This window comes from Myxine glutinosa, chromosome 1 (genome assembly GCF_964187855.1).
Source record: "Myxine glutinosa chromosome 1, kmMyxGlut1.1, whole genome shotgun sequence".
Lineage (NCBI taxonomy): Eukaryota > Metazoa > Chordata > Myxini > Myxiniformes > Myxinidae > Myxine > Myxine glutinosa.
In genome coordinates, this window is record NC_136261.1 from 177768240 (window position 1) to 177789800 (window position 21561).

At 43.2% G+C, this 21561-nt stretch overlaps 1 protein-coding gene across 5 annotated transcripts in view; it reads left to right on the forward strand.

The window, feature by feature from the left end:
• Positions 1-21561, forward strand: part of AGK (acylglycerol kinase) — a 162413-nt gene that overhangs the window by 74876 nt on the left and 65976 nt on the right. For all 5 annotated transcript variants that reach the window (XM_068122909.2, XM_068122919.2, XM_068122946.2 and 2 more), the window contains exon 13: positions 7835-7929. In XM_068122909.2, coding sequence (XP_067979010.1) covers positions 7835-7929 — 95 coding nt within the window. The remainder of the gene's footprint in view (positions 1-7834; positions 7930-21561) is intronic.

Genomic DNA, 21561 nt, shown 5'->3' on the forward strand with positions numbered 1-21561 from the left:
GATTCCGTCCAAATCCGCCCACAACATTTTGAGATATCTTGTTCACAGACAAACAGACAGACAGACATGGGTAACACAGACACATACACAAAACACATCCTCCACCCACCTTCGATAGCAGGGGTAAATATGATTTATGGGTGAATATAATTTATGGGTAAATATGAATTATGGGTGAATGTTATGCCAGTAAATATGGGTAAATATGGATAAATATTATGCAAGTGACCAAGCGGAGTATGGGGGAGAGGGGGGGAGGGAAGAGGGTGGAGGGGTTGTGGGGAGGGTGAGGGGAGATTTGTAATCGCATCTTTTTGAACTTCTGAAGTGAATGTGTATAAAAAAAAAGCTTTTCTAAGGTGAATGTGTATAAAAACAATTTCTGAGGCGTCATCTTTGCAGATCATTTCTTTACAGGGGTGCTTCGTTAACTGTTGAGGTGAAGTAAATTTACCTCATTGAAGACACTTTATTGCAGGAAACCCCTTTTCAGCAGTCGATGACAAGCCTGCCTCTTGGCTGCAGTCTCACGATTTCCTCGCGTGCTTCAGTACGGAGCTCCACCAGGGTTAAGACCGAGTGTCTCAGTAACGTCCTTTCCGGCGTCACCATAGCTACGACTGGGTGGTGTCAGCAACGTCCTTTCCGGCGTCACCATAGCTACGACTGGGTGGTGTCAGCAACGTCATTTCCGGCGTCACGGTCACGTGCACCAGCGTTTTGCCTCGTCCGAGGCGGGGTGTAATCGATTTGCGTTTCCATGTATAATGCCAGAGCCCAAGGCTGCGTTATCCAAAATATGATGAACGAGAACGGCACTTGGTAGAACGACCCCCGCCAGGCTAAACAGTTCATGTTTGTATGCACTGATAGACCAGATCTGGATTCGGACCTGAACCAAAATCGAATCGGCTTGTTCTTGTCACCGAACCGACTCATCCACCTAGTTTAGTCATAACTCATCCATAATTTTTTTAATATCATGTTATATATCGCTTTTGGTTTGATCTCTCAATGGTGAAGAATCACTGAGGAAATTAAATAATACTTGTAGCCGAATCCATATCCACATCTTCACCAAAATCACATCGATTCTGTCTTGTCACACCCAACCTCTCCACCAATTTTCGTCCGAATCTGTCCACAACTTTTTGAGATATCCTGCTGTTTTTGCATCGTTTTTGGCCCCATCTCCCAATGGTGAAGAATATTTTTTTTGCACCTCCATATCTCCGAAAGTGCTGAATATAAAAAATTGAGACATGGCTCATTGTAAAGAATTCTCCATGGGGAATAAAATATGTTAATAATGACGCCATCGGTCACGTGGTTCGGCCGCCATCTTAGAAAAACCGAAAAACTTTGCACCTCCATATCTCTGAAAGTGCTGAATATAAAAAATTGAGACATGGCTCATTGTAAAGAACTCTCCATGGGGAATAAAATATGTTAATAATGACGCCATAGGTCACGTGGTTCGGCCGCCATCTTAGAAAAACCGAAAAACCTAGCACCTCCATATCTCTGAAAGTGCTGAATATAAAAAATTGAGACATGGCTCATTGTAAAGAACTCTCCATGGGGAATAAAATAAGTTAATGATGACGTCATCGGTCACGTGGTTCGGCCGCCATATTTGTCCTAAATGGCCGATAAAAAAGTAAATTCCGGCAAGTCCTCGGTCTCTGACCGATTTTTCATTTGTTTGTTTGTTTGTTTTCTTGCCTTCTTATTTGTCCGGGCCATATCTCAGTCATCCTTTGAGCTACGAAGCTGAAATTTTGGCACAATAGTGAGCAAGTCCTTTGTCAAAAACGGTATGTTTTTGTTTTTTGATTAATCAATTAATTGAGGAGTTATTTAATTATGAGCGATTAATTAAGTACTTATTTAATTAATTAAATTTACTTTCTCTTCTGGCCATTATCTCCGGTACCTTTTAAATTAGGAAGCTGATATTTGGACATGCCAATGACCACGGGATTTGGCTGCAAAGGCTATTTTGGATTTATTAATTAATCAATTGATCGATTAATTATTTAATTATTTAATTAATGACTAATTTTTTATTTTTTTTTCAGTTACAGATTCTGATGAAATGGTGGTGGTTTATGTGTTCTCTGACCGAATTGATTAATAATTTAATTTTTTTATGATTATTATTTATTTATTTTCATTATTTATTTATTTTCTTTATTAATCATTTATTTATCCTCTTTCTCATTTGGCCAATATATCAGGCACCTTTTGAGCTCAGAAGCTAATATTTGGACATGACAGTGACCAAGTGATGTGGCTATCAAGGATATTTTTGATTTATTGATTAATCATTTAATCGATTCATTAATTTATTGATTAAACGATCAATTACTTATCGATTACTTATTACTTATTGATCAATTACTTATTGATTACTTTAACGTTACCGGCACTGCCCTCTCTTGGATTAAATCATACCTCTCTGACAGACGCCAGTTCATCTCCATCAATAACTGCAAATCCCCCACTGCTCCCCTCCCCCAAGGTGTCCCCCAAGGTTCAGTTCTTGGCCCCCTCCTCTTCAGCCTTTACCTGTCCCCCCTTGGTCACTTAATCCGCCGTCATGGTCTCCAATTCCACTGCTTTGCCGATGACATCCAGCTTTTCATCTCCACCAAGTCCATCTCCACCGCCACCCACTCTATCCTGACAAACTGCATCACTGAAATAAAATCCTGGCTTCAAATCAACTTCCTCAAGCTTAACTGTGATAAATCTGAAATAATCATCATTGGCACAAAAACGCTCATAAAATCCACCCATAACTTTGCCCTCAACATCGACGGTATCCCAGTATCCACCTCCCCTCACATCCGGAATCTTGGCGTCATCTTTGACCAAACCCTCTCCTTTGACAAATACACTAAACAGATCACAAAGTCAGCCTGCTTTCACCTGAAAAACATTGCCCGTCTCCGCTCATCCCTCTCCTCCACGGCTGCAGAAACCCTCATCCACGCCTTCATCACCTCCCGTCTGGACTACTGCAATAGCCTCCTCCATGGTTCACCCTCAAAAATCACCAATAAACTCCAATACATTCAGAACTCCGCTGCCCGTCTACTCACCCATTCCCGGACCCGTGACCACATCACCCCCGTCCTTTACAAGCTTCACTGGCTCCCCATCCCCCAGAGAATCCAGTACAAAATCCTCCTCTTGACATACAAAGCCCTCCATAACCTGGCCCCATCCTACCTGGCTGACCTCCTCTCCAGACACACTCCCGCCCGCAACCTCCGCTCTGCTGGTACCAACCTCCTGACCCCCTCCATCCGGACCAAATTCAGATCCTGGGGGGACAGGGCCTTCTCCATCGCTGCTCCCACCCTCTGGAACTCACTACCTCACACCATCAGAGACTCCTCCTCACTCACCACATTCAAAACATCACTAAAGACCCACCTGTTCAACACTGCATTCAACATTCAACCCACAGCATTTAACCCCTGACTATCCCTTCTCCTTCTCCCTCCTTTTGCTTTAAATATTTCCCTATTGATTCTTGTCTTTTTGCAATTGTTGTTTTCATGTATTGTTATGCATTATGTTTTCCACTCTGTCAAAGCGCCTTTGGGCTTCTTGAAAAGCGCTATACAAAATAAATGAATTATTATTATTATTATTATAATCAATTAATTATTTAATTTTTTATTAATGACTTATTTGATTAAATTTCTAAAAGATACATCTTCGGATGAAGCACTAGTGGTTTTGTTATGGTATTAGCCAATTGATTAAGAAAATATTTTGTGATAATCTTTTATTGATTTTAATTATACAATTAATCAATCAATTAGTGTACACCTCTCCCTCCCAATGCAGCCTCTGAGCTGCACTGCGGTATTTCCGGGCGCCCGAGGTGCCCCGGCAATGCCGCGCTGTAAGATATTTAATTATTTGGCATGGGGGCGGTGTACTTTGAATGTATCTGTACTTGTTGTACACCGCTCCTTTCTTATGCCATCTCCAGGCATTGCAAATCGTCATTGCCGGGCACCGAAGGGGGCTCGGCAGTGACGCACGCTGAAAGAGAGTACTCAGTTTTCACTCTGGTTTCTTGCTTTCTTTCTTGCTTTCTTGGTTGTCCGGGCGATATCTCAGCCATCCTTTGAGCCAGGAAGCTGAAATTTCGGCACAATAGTGAGCAAGTCCTTTGTCAAAAAGGGTATTTTTTTTTTTTGGATTAATCAATAAATTGAGGAGTTATTTAATTATTAGCGATTAATTAAGTACTTATTTAATTAATCAAATTTCCTTTCTCTTCTGACCATTAACTCAGGCACCTTTTGAGTTAGGAAGCTGATATTTGGACATGCCACTGACCAGGGGATTTGGCTGCAAAGGCTATTTTTGATTTATTAATTAATCATTTCATCAATTAATCGATTAATTATTTTATTATTCGATTAATGACGAAAAATTATTTTATTTTTTTTAGTTACAGATTCTGATGAAATGGTGGTGGTTTATGTGTTCCGTGACCGAATTGATTAATAATTTAATTTTTTAATGATGAATATTTATTTATTTTCATTATTAATCATTTATTTATTTTATTTCTCATTTGACCAATATCTCGGGCACCTTTTGAGCTCGGAAGCTAATATTTGGACATGAGTGACCAAGTGATGTGGCTATCAAGGATATTTTTGATTTATTGATTCATCAATTCATCAATTAATCGATTAATTATTTAATTATTCGATGAATTAGTAAAATAAAAAAAATTCCCCCAGTTACAGATTCTGATGAAATGGTGGTGGTTTATGTGTTCTGTGACCAAATTGATTTATAATTTAATTTTTTTATGATTATTATTTATTTATTTTCATTATTAATCATTTATTTCTTTTCTTTCTCATTTGGCCAATATCTCAGGCACCTTTTGAGCTGGGAAGCTAATATTTGCACATGACAGTGACCAAGTGATCTGGCTTTCAGGATATTTTTGATTTATTGATTAGTCATTTAATCGATTAATTATTTATTGATTAATCGATTAATTATTCATTGATTAATCAATTAATTATTCATTGATTAATCAATTAATTATTTAATTAGATTTCTAAAAGATACATCTTCGGATGAAGCACTCGTTGTTTAGTTTTGCCATTAGCCAATTAATTAAGAAAATATTTTGTGATAATCTTTTATTGATTTTAATTATACAATTAATGAATCAATTAGTGTACACCTCTCCCTCCCAATGCAGCCTCTATGAGCTGCACTGCGGTATTGCCGGGCGCCGGAGGCGTTTCCGCAATGCCGCGCTGTAGGATATTTAATTATTTGGCATGGGGGCTGTGTACTTTGAATGTATCTGTGCTTGTTTGTTTTCTTGGTTGTCCGGGCAACATCTCAGCCATCCTTTGAGCTAGGAAGCTGAAATTTCGGCACAATAGTGAGCAAGTACTTTGTCAAAAACGGTATTTTTTGTTTTTTGATTCATCAATTAATTGATGAGTTATTTAATTATTAGTGATTAATTAAGTACTTATACATTTCCTTTCTCTTCTGGCCATTATCTCAGGCACCTTTTGAGTTCGGAAGCTGATATTTGGACATGCCAATGACTAAGTGATTTGGCTGCAAAGGCTATTTTCTATTTATTGATTAATCAATTAATCAATTAATCGATTAATTATTTAATTATTCGATTAATGACAATTATTTTTTATTTTTTTTAAGTTGCAGATTCTGATGAAATGGTGGTGGTTTATGTGTTATATTAGCGAATTGATTAATTCTTTCTTTTTTATGATTATTATTTATTTATTTTCATTATTAATTATTTATTTATTTTCTTTCTCATCTGGGCAATATCACAGGCACCTTTTGAGCTAGGAAGCTAATATTTGGACATGATCGTGACCAAGTGATGTGGCTACAAAGGATATTTTTGATTTATTGATTAATCACTTAATCGATTCATTATTTATTGATTAATCAATTAATTATTTAATTTTTTTAATTAATGCCTTATTTAGTTAAATTTCTGAAAGATACATCTTCGGATGAAGCACTAGTGGTTTAGTTATCCTATTAGCCAATTGATGGAGAAAATATTTTTTGATAATCTTTTCTTGATTTTCATTATGCAATTAATCAATCTATTATTGCGCACCTCTCCCTCCAAATACAGTCTCTACGAGCTGCACGGCGGTATTGCCGGGTGCCAGAGGCCCCGGCAATGCCGCGCTGGAGGATATTTAATTATTTGGCATGGGGGCAGTGTACTTTGAATGTATCTGTACTTGTTTGAATTTGTTTTATGTTGTACAAGGCCAAACTCAGCCGCTCCTCGGATAGAAAGTGTGAAAGTTGTTTGTCTCCGTGTTTCTCGTTTTGCTTCTTTCTTCCCAAATATCTTACTTTTACCTCCTCAGCATTATCATATTTCCCCTCCTCGCTTCCAAAAATAAAAACAAACAAATAATTTTTTTCACTCCACAGCGATGTCATTCTACTTGAATTTCCTTCTGCCTTGTACTTTCTGTTCTACATTATTTGCCCTCTTTTCTCAATATCTCCAAACAGAATATTGTCTCACATCTAGCATAGCTGGACGCCATGGAAACCAAGGCCTTCAGGATTATTGGAATCTCCCGAGATGGAACTGAGGCTATGGGCCTATCACTTTCTCCTCGCAGATAGGTCGGTGGTCTCTCTGCCTTCCACTGCCTCCTTTCTGGTCTTGCACCCTCTGCTCTTTCCAGTCTTTGTCCCCTCCATATTACTGTGGGGCGCACATGGTGCACCATCAACCCCCTTCTTGTGAAACCCCCAAAACCCAGGAACACTGCTCACCTCCACTTATTTGTTCCTCTTTTTCCTGCTTGTGGAACCAACTTCCACATTCTCCTCAATCCCATTCTTCCCTCCAGATCATCAACACAGCTGTTCACCACCATTTCAGATCATCCCCATCCATAACCATGACCTTTTCTACCCCTGTTAACCAGCTCCCCATCAAAAATTGTGTCAATTCCTGCTACATTTGTAAAGGTCAGAGGTATAAGGTATACCACACAGCAATCTTCCAAACGCGCACCGTTGCTTGAAAGGGGAATCTTTTTTTTTTTCCTCCGCCACCACAGTGGATGGAGGTTATGTTTTTACCACTGTCTGTCTGTTTGTGAACAAAATATCTCAAAAAGTTGCGGAAGGATTCAAACGAAATTTGGCAGAGAGGTGGCGTATGTGACATGGACGAATTGATTAGATTTTGGTGAAGATCTGGAGTCGGATCCGGCTACTGGAAGTTTTAAAGTAATTCTTCACCATTGGGTGATGGGGCCATAACTGACATACAGCAGGATATCTCAAGACGTTATGGACAAATTTGGACCAAACTTGGTGGAGAGGTTGAGTGTGTGACAAGGACTAATCGTTTCGATTTTGGTGAAGATCTGAATATGGATTCGGATACGATAATTATTTAATCTTTAAGTGATTCTTCACCGCGAAAAGTGATCAAGCGAAAAGCGATAAATAACATATTTTAAAAAGTTATGGGCGAGTTATGAATAAACTTGGTGGACGAGTTAAAACAAGAACAAGCCGATTACATTTTGGTTCAAGTCCAAATCCAGATCGGGCCTATCAGTGGAATACAAAACGTAAACTGTTCACGAGGTGAAGGTATGCTCTCTACTGAGTACCGTTCTAGTTTTATTTGCAGCATTTGGAGTCATGTTTTAAAAACATGATGGTCAAAAATATACCATTCGCTCCTTTTGCCATGTAAACCAATTTCGTGTCTTGAATATTTGTGTCTTTTTCACTCCTTTAGAAGATGCAGATATCAAGGAGGTGGAATGGGATGAGCTGAATATTTCTTCCATGGAAGTGGCTGTCCGAACTTTGAACCACCAGTTGGATGCAACAGTATGTGCTGCTCTTTTCCATACCCAATAGTATTTCCCTCTAATTTCTAATTTTGTGCAAAGTGAAACCATGTCACCAGAATTCCTCGAGTTTGAGTCACATTCTGATGATGGAGTTTTCATTCTTACACTTGGTTTGTAGAGCTCGCCTATTTTCATCCAATACCTTCCTTATTCACACCCATAATGTAATTGGAGTCTGTGCTTTTCCAACTTTCTTGTATCTACTGTGTGTGACGTTGAGATACTAATGGAGTCCCTTCCCCCTACTCCAACCTTCCCTCCACTCCCCAAATCCCCCCCCCCCTCTTCTACTACCCCCACCCCACCTCCCTCCTCCACTTTCCCCACCCAATACATTACCTGAGATCTACTCCCATGCTTGTGTTTCCTTCGATACAATTTGTATTTACAAACCTTGCTTCATCACCCATCCCTTTTGTAATGCTATATATTGTTACGGATTCGGGGGTCGGCGCTCCCCTTATCAAGGGGGGGGGGGGGGGGTTCATCCCCTTGTCTTTTAAGCTGGCCGTCCCCCAATCCTGGAAGCTATGACGCTCCTCCCGGTCGGCCTTGGGTAGGGTGATTGGTCAATTTGGGTCCCAAATACCTAATTACCAACACCAACCGCGAGCAGGGAAATAAATCCCGCTCGAACCACGGATAAGATGGAGAATGCCGAGCGGTTAGCAATCCGCGGCCCGAGCCATTAACCAAGAGACTAAACCCGATTCTAGCGGTTCCGAGATCGTACCACAGGTACTCAATTGAGAAAAGACGCAAACGATCGAATAAGAGGAAACCCAGAAAATAAGAAGAACAAAGAGTTGGTTTATTAATTATGTACAAAAACCCAAAGAAGAAACGAAAGGAACGAATGTACAGGAAGGGAAGAAGAAACAAAAGGACACAGGCCAGGCTTACCTATACAGTCTTAACTTATCACGACCCCAGGACAAACAGACAGACTCACACGGAATTGTAGTGGTAGGGGAGGAAGGTCCAGGCAGATGGTCAGGCTCCTCGTCCGGTCCCGACTCGTGCCGTGGTGGTGATGGAGGCCGGCCGGGAGCGCGCCGCGTATCGTGGACCACGAGCAGACCTCACAGATATATCGGGGGACTGAGATGCGGCGTACGTAATACGCAGTTCGTGCCAGCTCTCTCTCTCTCTCTATTAATGTTCGTCTCCACAAGGCAGTTCATATCAAAGGGGCACCCTCACGCAGTTCTTCGAGTCCTCGCAAAAGGAGCCCGCCGAAAGAAGTCCGTCACATGTCTTCGCGCTCGCGCTTATATAACGCGCCTTTACATCAATCCGCGCACTTCGAGGCCACGCCCGCCAGTGAGCTCACCTCAGCCCTGGTTGGTTGGCGAGGGTTCACTGGCTCCGCCCTTGACGGCGAGTTGACAGGGCCACGCCTCGTTCTCGGGTCCCGCCTCCTTTTTCCTCGGCCTTAGACCGCGTGTTCAATGGTGTTTGGAGCGAGGCAGCGAACGCTGCCGGCAAGCAAAGGCGCGTAATAGAATTGGGAGAGAGAGGTTGGCAAAATGGCCGGAATGGATTGGGACCTATTCTTATTTCATTGATGCAACGTAGATTCAACTATTGGGAACATGGCCTTATCTGACACATAATAAGGAAATAACTAAAGTTCCTATGGTGTCTTACGTGTTGCATATGGACTAACTATGGGTGCGACCTTTAACCTTTTAAATGATGGAATATTATTTACAAGTATTATTTACAAAGTGAGGGGTTCTCAAAACTGCAACAATATGTATATATAATATTGTTGTGGTTTTCTAACCTTCACATGTAAATTTAGTAGTAAATTCCCTTATAAATAACCCCTGTGTACATTTCCCCTTAATTGGCTGTTAATTGAAATAATTGCACCCTAGTTAGTCCACATTGCAACACGTAGCGAATCATAGGCCCTTTTCGTAGTTATATCATTATTATGTGTTTCAGGTAAGGCTGTGTTTCCAATAGTGACTCTACGTTGCATCAATCAAATGAGATAGATCCCTTTCAATATCCCCAATGGCCTCCTAAAAGTGCCAGTAATGCGGCGTTCGCCGCCATTGCATGGGGCTGTGTTTACTGGCTCCACATCGCGCCAAAACTCTATTGCCCACGAGGCCAGGATCGGAGAAGAAGGGCGTGGCCCCACCTCATCATCAAAGGTGGAGCAAGGGAGCCCCTGGCGACCAACCAGGAATCGGTGGGCATGGCTTGGTAGGGCGTGGCAAGGAAGATCTGGCAAGTTCGAGAAAGTTCCACGGGGGTCGTTATAAACCCCTTGGCGCGAGGCCCCCAGGCAGGATGAGCGAGGAGAGGCGGCAGATGAGCTTCAGAGGCGGATGACCAAGGAGCACCGAAAGATGCATAAGAAGGCAGGAGAGACCAAGCTGCATAAAGCCCGGAGATGCTGCTTCAAGCAGCCCTGCCGCGTGAAGCTCTGACGCGCTGCTGCGAGCACCCTGGCCGTGAGAACCCGAGTGCGGGGAGTCGGCGGCTGCTCGCTTCCAGCCCTGCCGTTCTGCACAGATCCTTCTCATCCTTCGTCCAGCCATTCCTGCCTGCAATCCCCTTTTGTGTACGTGAGTTTGTTCTGTTCGTCTTGTCCCTGGGGTATAAGTTAAGCCTGTATAGTTAAGCATTGCACTGTGTCTTCTTTTCCTGTATATTACTTTTATTTCTGCTCTTCCTTTGGTTTTTGTATAGTAATTAATAAATACCTGTTCCTCCTTATTCTTTGGTTTTCATTCTCGTCCGATCGTCTTCGTGTTTTCCCCATTGAATATCTGTGGCACGATTTTGGCAGAACCGCTTACAATCGGGTTTAGTATTGCTAACGGCTCGGATTCCGGATTGCTAAACCGCTCGGCAAATACCATCTTGTCCGGGATTCGAGCGGTACTTGTCTCCCTGTTTTGCGGAGGGATTGATAAAGGTATTTGGGCTAATACCTGGACCAATAATCCTGATCAATCCCACCCCGCAAAAGAGCGTTACAAGTACCAGGACCGGTCGGACGGCCAGCTTAAAAAGACGAGGGGATTAAACCCCCCTCGGTAAGGGGAGTGCCGTCCCCCGGATTCATAACAATATATATATATATATATATATATATATATATATATATATATATATATATATATATATATATATATATACACAGTGAAACCTTGACTTACGAGTGCACCAACTTACGAGTTTTCCGAGATACGAGCCGTCGCTCGGGCGGTTTATTGCTTTGAGATGCGAGCCGAGATCTGAGTTACGAGCTTACGCCACCCGCAACCAGGTGGGTTCCGGTCACGTGGTTATCTTGCCGTGCAAGCATTTCTGCCGTATATCGCTGCTGTTTTGTTTTCGCATTTTGGTTATTTTGGAGCTGACGCCACCCGCCACCAGGTGGGTTCCGGTCACGTGGTTATCTTGCCGTGCAAGCATTTCTGCCGTATATCGCTGCTGTTTTGTTTTCGCATTTTGGTTATTTTGGAGCTGACGCCACCCGCCACCAGGTGGGTTCCGTCACGTGGTTATCTTGCCGTGCAAGCATTTCTGCCGTATATCACTGCTGCTTTGTTTTCGCATGTTGGTTATTTTGGAGCTGACGCCACCCGCCACCAGGTGGGTTCCGGTCACGTGGTTATCTTGCCGTGCAAGCATTTCTGCCGTATATCACTGCTGCTTTGTTTTCGCATGTTGGTTATTTTGGAGCTGACGCCACCCGCCACCAGGTGGGTTCCGGTCACGTGGTTATCTTGCCGTGCAAGCATTTCTGCCGTATATCGCTGCTGTTTTGTTTTCGCATTTTGGTTATTTTGGAGCTGATGCCACCCGCCACCAGGTGGGTTCCGGTCACGTGGTTATCTTGCCGTGCAAGCATTTCTGCCGTATATCACTGCTGCTTTGTTTTCGCATGTTGGTTATTTTGGAAAATTTCTTAGTTTTAACCATGGGTCCTAAGAAATTGAGTGCCAAGGGCAGTACTGAGAAGAAGAAGAGGATGATGTGCTTGGATATAAAACACGCAATCGTCGAAAAACATGAGCGAGGTGTGCGTGTTGTCGACTTGGTGAGGCGGATGTGAAGGCAGCTGAAGATTTTATTATAACTTTTGCCGAACTGATAGAAGCCGAACGATACATCCCCCAGCAAATCTTCAACTGTGACGAGACAGGGCTCTTCTGGAAAAAGATGCCGAGGAGGACGTATATAACGGCAGAGGAGAAGAGCATGCCAGGCCACAACTTGTTCAGAGTGCCGGCGATAGCTCGCCTTCTCTTTGTGGAAAACACGGTGAGATCCTTAACATCCAACAACTAATGGGACGCAAACGGGGCGCCCAGTTTAGCGGTACACACATTGATGAATCACCCTGCCTGTGATTCACCCATGACAGGTTATAGCTGGGTCGGGATTCAAACCCAGGCTGGACAGTTTAGAGTCAAGTGTGCGTACCTCCAGTCCAGGCCATCCTGCCAACTTGTATGCTGCATACAGGTGAAATATAAAGCGCGAGATATTTTTATATATACTGTATATTTAAAAAAAAATTGGTGTGGTTTTTGGCGGGCTGGAACGGATTAATAGCATTTCAATGCATTTTAATGGGGAAATTTAATTTGAGAAACGAGCAAATTGAGTTACGAGCTCGGTCACAGAACGAATTAAACTCGTAAGTCAAGGTTTCACTGTATATATATATATATATATATATATATATATATATATATATATATATATATACACACACACACACACACACACACACACACACACACACACACACACACACACACACACACACACACACACACACACACACATACATACACATACATACAGTCATGTGAAAAAGTAAGTACACCCCCATGTAAAGTTTTGACTTTTTCAACATATTTCAACATACAGCTATTTGATCTTCATTTCAACAATATTGACAGATAAAGGTGATATAATATAACAAATATCATGGAACATTTACATTTTGTAGTCCATTGTAAACTTTAAATAAACATAAATGCAAATTTTGCATGTGGAAAAAGTAAGTACACCCCTACATTTATCACGACTTCAAATACCTAAAATTAGAATCAGGTGCAAATGATTAGAACATCGCTAGAGAGGATCTTGGAGGAACCTGTCTTATTTAAACCTCAGACATTTAGTTTGGTTTGCTCTTTGTTGTTGAAGTGTGTGGCGTCACCATGCCTAGATCAAAAGAGCTCTCTGGGGCCTTCAGAAAGAAGGTTATAGATACCCACGAGTCTGGGAAGGGATTTAAAAAGATCTCCAAACAATTTGAAATCAATCATTCAATCAGTCCGGAAGATCATCTAAAAGTGGAGAAAATTCCAAGCAACTGCCAACTTGTTCAGGCCAGGCCGCCCCAGCAAGTTCAGCCCGAGAGGAGACCGCAATATGCTAAAATAAGTCTCTAGGAACCCCAGAATGTCATCACAGGACCTACAGGTAGCTCTTGCCACTGTTCATGTCAAAGTGCACGAGTCTACCATTAGAAAGAGGCTGCACAAATTTGATCTACATGGGGAGGTGTGCCAGGAGGAAACCTTTGCTGTCCAAAAAGAACATAAGGGCAAGACTAAAGTTTGCCAATGAGCACCTCGCCGAACCCTAACGAAACCCACCGAACACTCGCCGAACCCCTCAAATTTGACCAAAAAATTAAGAAGAATTGCATCTTAATGCGTTTTCTGTTCTTCTTTTCGGGAGGCGATCTTGGAAATGCGTGGTTTTGTTTTGGCAAGGGCCACCCTCAAATCATTTTCGCATGCAATCCTGCTCCTTTTCTTTGTTTTAATGTCCACCAGTTTCGAAAACGCATTCTCGCAGATATACGTTGTAACGAACGGCGTGAGGATCTCCAGGGCAATTTTAGCAATGTGAGGATACTCTTCCATTTGGCGGCACCAAAACGTTGAGAGCGTTGTTGTGCCGAAGAGTTGTTGTTGAGTCTGGCTCTGCTGAAGTTCGATGAGGTCGTCGAGGTATTGGTCGTTAACATCTGCCTTTGCAACGTCGAAAGGAAACGGCTGCCGCACCGATGCTGGGTATTGCTCTTGGTCGGGGAAGTAGCCGTCGAATGACTTTCCCAGCTCATCCAAGTGCGTGGCAATTGCTTGCTTCAGCTCCCCCGGTACAGCACTGCCTCCAACTTCAGACTCATCTTCAATCCCACTCACGCACTCGTCCAGTAGCGAAAAGTTCGCGAAGTTGTCATTCTCTGTTCGCCGCCTCCACAACGGTAACTTCTTTCGGAAAGCGCTCAGCTTTTCTTCAGATTCGATGACATTCACTCCACCGCCCTGAATCTGGCAATTGAGATTATTGAGTGCGTCGAAGATTGCAGCCAAGTTCGCCAAGGCGAGGATGAACTCTGACTCTTGGAAGTGCGTTGCATGGCAATGCTGGTGTTCTCACAAAAACAGGGCTAATTCTACACGCAAGGCAAAAACACGGCTCACTACCTTCCCTCGTGATAACCATCGAACGTTAGAGTGGTAGAGAAGGACTTCGAATTCAGAGCCAATTTCATTGCACAGCTCTTTGAAGATGCGATGATTCAGAGCACGGCTTCGCACGTAATTCAGTTTCAACGACGATTTTCAGAACATTGGCCAGTTTTGGAGGCAGGGTTTTTGATGCCAGCGCGTGTCTGTGCAGGACGCAGTGCGTGACGATGATGTGTGGTGCATCGGCCTTCACCAGTGCTCCAAAACCGGAGTTGCATCCCAACATGGCTGGAGCTCCGCCCGAGCAAACTGCAGACACCATGTTCCACGAGAGGCCGTTGCTTCTGAAGAAGTCGTCCACAAGCTTCTTTATGTCAGCTGCCTTCGTCGTTGTTGTGAGAGGCTTGCAGAACAGAAAGTCTTCCTTGATCTCGTCTCCTTTGACATAACGCGCAAATAAGATGAGCTGGCTCAAATTCGAAACGTCGGTGGTCTCGTCGATGTGTACCCCGGTTTAGAATAGGTACACCGTATCCCTGCGTGTCGTAAGAGGCGACTAAAAGGGTTGGCGTCAGGAAGGGCATCCGGCCATAAAAACATTGCCTCAAAAAGAGAACCATGACAATTACGACTACATATGGGCAGGGTACAGCCCGAAGTACCCCGTGGGGGACCCCACTCCCTCTCGTCAAAACTCAAGGTGGGGAACCCGATCGAAGCAAGGGTGAAAATCATTCCATTTATGACGACGAAACGTCTGATGCCCGACGTGGAGATCGGTTTCTGAGATTTGGGACATGGAATGTAGGGACAATGACAGGGAGATCAGGAGAAGTGGAAGAAGTATTGGTCAGAAGAAGAGCGGACATATGTTGTGTGCAGGAGACGAGATGGAAGGGAAGTGGTGTGAGAATGGTGAAGGGTAGGCAGGGACAGAAATACAAGTTTGTGTGGCAAGGGTGCCCGGAGGGCGTGAATGGTGTTGGTGTCCTGTTTTCTGAGGAGTTTGTGGACAGTGTGGTGTGTGTGACTAGAGTGAGTGATAGGTTGATGATGGTGAAAATGATGATTGGAAAGCTCTTGGTGAACATCATCTCGGGATATGCTCCGCAGGTTGGTCGGAGCGATGAAGAGAAGGACAAGTTCTGGTGTGCTATAGAGAAGCTGATGGAAAACGTGAAAGATGAGGAAGTTGTTGTGGTAGGAGGAGACCTAAATGGACATGTGGGAAGGAGTATGGATGGTTTTGAAGGAGTTCATGGGGGTTACGGATATGGTGTGAGAAATGGAGAAGGTCAAAGGATTTTGGAGTTTGCTGATGGAGCTGATTTGTTGATTTGTGATACTCAGTTCCAGAAAGAGGATAATAAGCTTGTTACATACACGTCAGGTGGGTCGACGACAACTGTTGACTACCTGCTGCTGCGTAGGCGAGATAGCGGGCACCTCCGGGACACAAAGGTGATCCCGGGGGAGGAGGCTGTTGCACAGCACCACTTGGTTGTCTGCGACATAAGGGTGAAAGGTGCGAGGAGAGCTCGGCGGGTGAAGTACCAACCAAGAATGAAGGTGTGGACTGTGGAGTTTGAAAGAGGTGACAGTGAGGGAGGCATTAAAAGAGAGGCTGCGTATGGTGGAGGATGATGTGGTTGAGCTTGAAACTGGTTGGCTGTCAATGAAAGATAGTCTGTTGGGAGCCGTTGGTGAGGTATGTGGATGGACAAAAGGACCACCGAGGCACTCGGAAACATGGTGGTGGGATGATGAAGTTGGAAAGAAGATTGACGAGAAGAGGAAGAAGTTCAAGGAGTGGCAGAAGGCGAAGGGCATGGGGGCAGAAAAGGCAGAGCATGAAAGTTATAAGGCAGCCAGGAAGGCTGCAAAGAAAGAGGTAGCAAAGGCACAGGAGGCATGTAGGAAAATGTTCGGAGAATGCTTGGATTCGGAAGAGGGCCAGAGAGCGGTATTCAGGATTGCAAAGCAGATAGCGAAAGAGAGGTGTGATGTGATGGGGGTGAGTTGCTTGAAGGATGAAGTGGGACAAATCGTTGTGGACCCAGATGTAATTAAAGGAAGATGGAAGAGATATATGGAAATACTGTTGAATTCAGAGAATGAATGGGATGGCAACATAGCGAGTAACCCAGTTTTAGGACTGGCAGAGAAGATAACCGAGAAGGAAGTTGAGGAAGCGATAAAAGCAATGAAGAGTAGAAAAGCGGGAGGACCGACGGGAGTTGTGGGAGATATGTTGAAGGCAGCGGGAAATTGGGGTGTGAAGAGAATTACAGAGATCTGCAATCTGGTGGTGAAAGACGGCCGCATTCCAGTGGATTGGGAACTGAGTACCCTCGTCCCTCTATACAAGGGGAAAGGTGACCCTCTGGAATGTGGTTCGTATCGAGCGATACAGTTATTGGAGCATGGAATGAAGGTATTGGAAAGGGTGTTGGAGAGGAAGATAAGGAAGAAAGTGAAGATTGACAAAATGCAGTTTGGATTTATGCCAGGAAGAGGAACGACAGACGCACTTTTTATTGTGAGGCAGTTGCAGGAGAAGTATATGGAGAAGAGGAAGAAGTTGTTTCTTGGGTTTGTTGATCTGGAGAAAGCATTCGATAGGGTTCCACGTGAAGTAGTGACAGGGCATTGAGGAAGTTTGGAGTGGAGGAATGGTTGATCAGAGTAGTGATGGCAATGTACAAAAGAGCGCGCACAGCTGTAAGGACGAAGGACGGGAACAGTGGTGAGTTTGAGGTGAAGGTGGGAGTGCATCAGGGGTCGGTACTAAGTCCACTACTATTTGTAGGTGTGATGGAGGTCCTGGCTCAGAACGTAAAGGAGGGTTTACCGTGGGAGTTGTTGTATGCAGATGATCTGGTGTTGATTGCAGAAAGTATGGATGGACTGAAGGAGAAGATGAACAAGTGGAAGGATTGTATGGAGACAAAAGGTCTGAAGGTGAATATCGGAAAAACGAAGGTGATGGCCAGTGGTAAAGCATGTGGTGAGGTGGAAAGAACTGGGAAGTGGCCGTGTGCTGTGTGCAGGAAGGGTGTCGGAGTGAATTCCATTCAATGTACAATGTGTGCTGAGTGGGTTCATCAAAAATGTAATTGTTTGAGAGGGTCATTAACCAGTGTGGCAGCCACATTCAAGTGTAAGGTGTGCACAGAGGGAGCTGCAGATGGAGGAAATGTTGAGTTGGATCTTGGAGATGGCGTGAAGCTGGAAGGTGTGAAAACATTTTGTTACCTTGGCGACATGCTGAATGGAGAAGGTGGATCAGACTCGGCAACGGTTGCTTGAGTGAGATGTGCATGGAAGAAGTTTCTGGAACTGAGTGGCGTGCTGACGAGGTGGGGAGTGTCATTGAAGCTGAAGGGAAAGGTGTATGCTGCATTGCTGCATGTGTGAGAAGTGTTATGATTTATGGGAGTGAGACATGGGTAATGAACGTAGAGCAGCAACGAAGGCTGGAAAGGGTGGAAATGCGAATGGTTCGGTGGATGTGTGGAGTATCGTTGAGAGAGAGGAAGACAAATGATGAATTGCGAAAGATGATGGGAATAGAGCCTGTGATGGATGCTGTGAAGAGAAACAGGTTGAGATGGTTTGGTCATGTGTTGAGGAAGGATGAAAGTGACTGGTTGAAAAGAGTGATGGAAATGAATGTAGAAGGAAGTAGAGGACGGGGAAGACCGAGAAAGACTTGGCTGAACATGGTCGAAGAAGAAATGCGGGCAAGGGGGTTAACAAGGGGAGATGCAGAAAATAGGGCAAAATGGAGAATATTGTCATGGGGACCGCAAGGCTAACTCCCGCTCTTGCAGGGAAAATGGCCTTAAAATGCCTGTTGTTTTGTTGTTTGGTGGTCTCGTCGAGTTTGAGGCTGAATTTCGTCAGGCTCGCGATTATAAATCTGCAACTACCTGGGCGAGGATGTCGTCGCTCATGTCGGCGATTCTGCATCTGATGGTGTCATTTGAGAGTGGAACGAGAGACGACTTATTTTCAGCAGCTTCTCCCAGCATGATGTTGGCCATCTTCAACGTGGCCGGTTTGATGAGTGTCTCGCCAACAGTGTGCAGTTTGCCCTGCTTTGCGATTAGGTACGCAACTTCATACGACGCGGTGAGGAACGGTTTGTCAATTGGAACGAAGCCGAGAGTGGTCAAGGTAGCACTTGCGTCGAATGGGACTCTCTTCAATTTGAATTCATCCAGCGTTGTCTTTGTACTGCCCCTCGCCGTGCAGTTTTTTTGAAGTGTTCCTGTAGTTTTGCTGGTGCTGGGCTGGAGTTGCTCAACTTGACATTGCAAAGCATGCATTAAGGACGCTGACTTCCGTCCCGTTCCGTCAAACACGTGAACCCGTACCGCACGTAATCCTCCGACCACTTCCTTTTTTTGCTCGACACGCTGCAAACAAAAAAAAAAAAAGTAACAAACTGATCTTAATTAAGTTCGGGCAAATAATTATATGACAAAAATTAAAAAAGGAACATGCTTAAATATAATCAGTACCCCTCTGAAAACTGAGAAATTTTAATGAAGAAATCATAACTTATAGTTACGATGATGGGATTTATTATCTACTCAACTCTATGTCACCTCAAATCCCATTATAATATTACATAGAAAACTGTGAATTGTTAGTTTTGAATTGCGACCAAAGGAGTTATATCACCTCCACCTAATTACCTTCGCAAAAGCGGAAGGTTATGTTTTGATCGCTGTGTATTTATTTGTATGTCTGTGTGTATGTGTGTATGTTATTCGCATAACTCAAAAAGTATTCAACCGAATTGCATGAAATTTGGTGGGATGATTGGTTATTATACGGGACACATTTGATTAGATTTTGGGAGCAATCGGGTCAAAGGTCAAGGTCAAGGTCACGAAAAGGTCAAAATCGTATTTTTGTTGTTCTGTTCCCTACACTCCCATGCCAAGTACAGAACAGTAGCTGCGGCGAAGGTATGCGCTCTACCGAGTGCCCGTTCTAGTTTTCTGATTAATTCAATCATATTTTATAATCACCATCCACTTTTGACTTTAATATAACTCTGAACCCGCCCTGCATATCCACAAACATTTCCAACTTACTTTTCAATTAATCAGTAACTCCAAAGTAAGGCGCGACCAATGACGCACGGCACACGGCAAGCTAATCGAGGCTATTCACTGGAATTTCCGAACACCTGCAAAGTCCAAAATCCAGTAAGTAAGTAAGTAAGCAAGTAAGCACCATCAACAGAATAATTAGCAAGTTGCTCATTGATTCAACTCACTACAGTCAGTGTGAAACAACTCATCTTAAACACAGACCAGATAAACCATGAATGGGATGGGAATACAATTACAAATAACATTTCCATCCGTTCCTAACATACATAGCAAAATAATAAGAATATTAATAATAAGCGTAATTACACATAGATTCAAAATTGATACATAAAAAAAAATTGCAATGCATTTCGGAGAACCTCCGCCGAACCCATGAGACAGGCTCACTGAACCCTTGGGGTTCGGTCGAACCCAGGTTAAGAACCACGGACTGAGGCAAAGACCAGCACCTCTGGAACAATGCGCTCTGGACAGATGAGTCAAAGGTAGAGCTATTTGGCCACAGTACCAGAAGACATGTTTGGCGAAAACCAAAGACAGCATTTGACCACAAGAACCTGATACCAACTGTAAAGCATGGTGGTGGAAATATTATGGTTTGGGGCAGCTTGCTGCATCAGGGCCTGGGCAGCTCTCCACTATGAATTCTTCATTGTAACAGAGGGTGCTTGAGGATAATGTGAGGCCATTTGTCGGAAAGTTGAAGCTCAACCGAAGGTGGACCTTGCAACATGACAATGACCCTAAACATACCAGTAAATCCACCAAGGAATGGCTGAAAAGAAAGAAATGGAGGGTTCTGGAATGGCCAAGTCAAAGCCCAGATCTAAATCCCATCGATATGTTGTGGGGGGATTTGAAACGAGCTGTGCATGCAAGAAACACCTCAAACATCGCACAGCTGAAACAATTCTGCATGGAGGAGTGGGCAAAAATTTCTCCCAGTCGATGTCAGAGACTGGTAGACAGTTATAAGAAACGCCTACTTCAGGTTGTTTCTGCCAAAGGGGGCAATACCACCTATAAGAGCCAAGGGTGTACTTACTTTTTCCACATGCGAAATTTGCATTTATGTTTATTTAAATTATACAATGGACTACAAAATGTAAATGTTTCATGATATTTGTTATATTATATCACCTTTATCTATCAATATTGTTGAAATGAAGATTAAATAGCTGTATGTTGAAATATGTTGAAAAAGTCAAAACTTTACGTGGGGTGTACTTACTTTTTCACGTGACTGTATATATATGTATATATATATATATATATATATATATATATATATATATATATATATATATATATATATATATAGATATATATATAGATATATATATATATATATATATGTATGTATGTATATATATATATATAGATATATACACAAAGAATTAAGTTAAGCACCCCCCCGTTTTTTTACAACCTCGCACATTACAAGTTTGTTGTCGTCAAAACAGTGTAATATACCCATGATATTGCTATATTTTCTGGAGAAGTGATATTATGGACACAGAAAAACATAACAATCATGCCGTTTTCAATATTTTATTCTGAATAATTTAAGGTGAAATTTTTTGGGAATTTTAGGCATATTTTCACCTCAATTTAAGTATGGAGCTATAGGTCCATCACGGACAGTGTGGATGACGTTTATGTTTTCTAACGTACAGTCATTGTTCTGAGAAGACCTCTAGCGATCTTTGCGTCAATAACGTGTGTAGGACCCACGTGATCGGATCACTGACTCAACCCTACGTCTCATAGACCCTGTAAGCCGTCGTATGCGTTGCTGTGGCAGGTTGTTCCATTCCCGATGTAATGCACGTTCCAATTCATCCAGATTGGCTATTGGAGGGACCATCTTCGCAATTTGTCGTCCCAACATGTCCCAAACGTGCTCGAGGGGGTTCAGGTCAGGACTGTACGCAGGCCAGGGGATGGTTGTCACAGCACCTTGCTCCAGCAAGGCTCGGACGCGTCTCGCACGGTGAGGCCTGGCGTTGT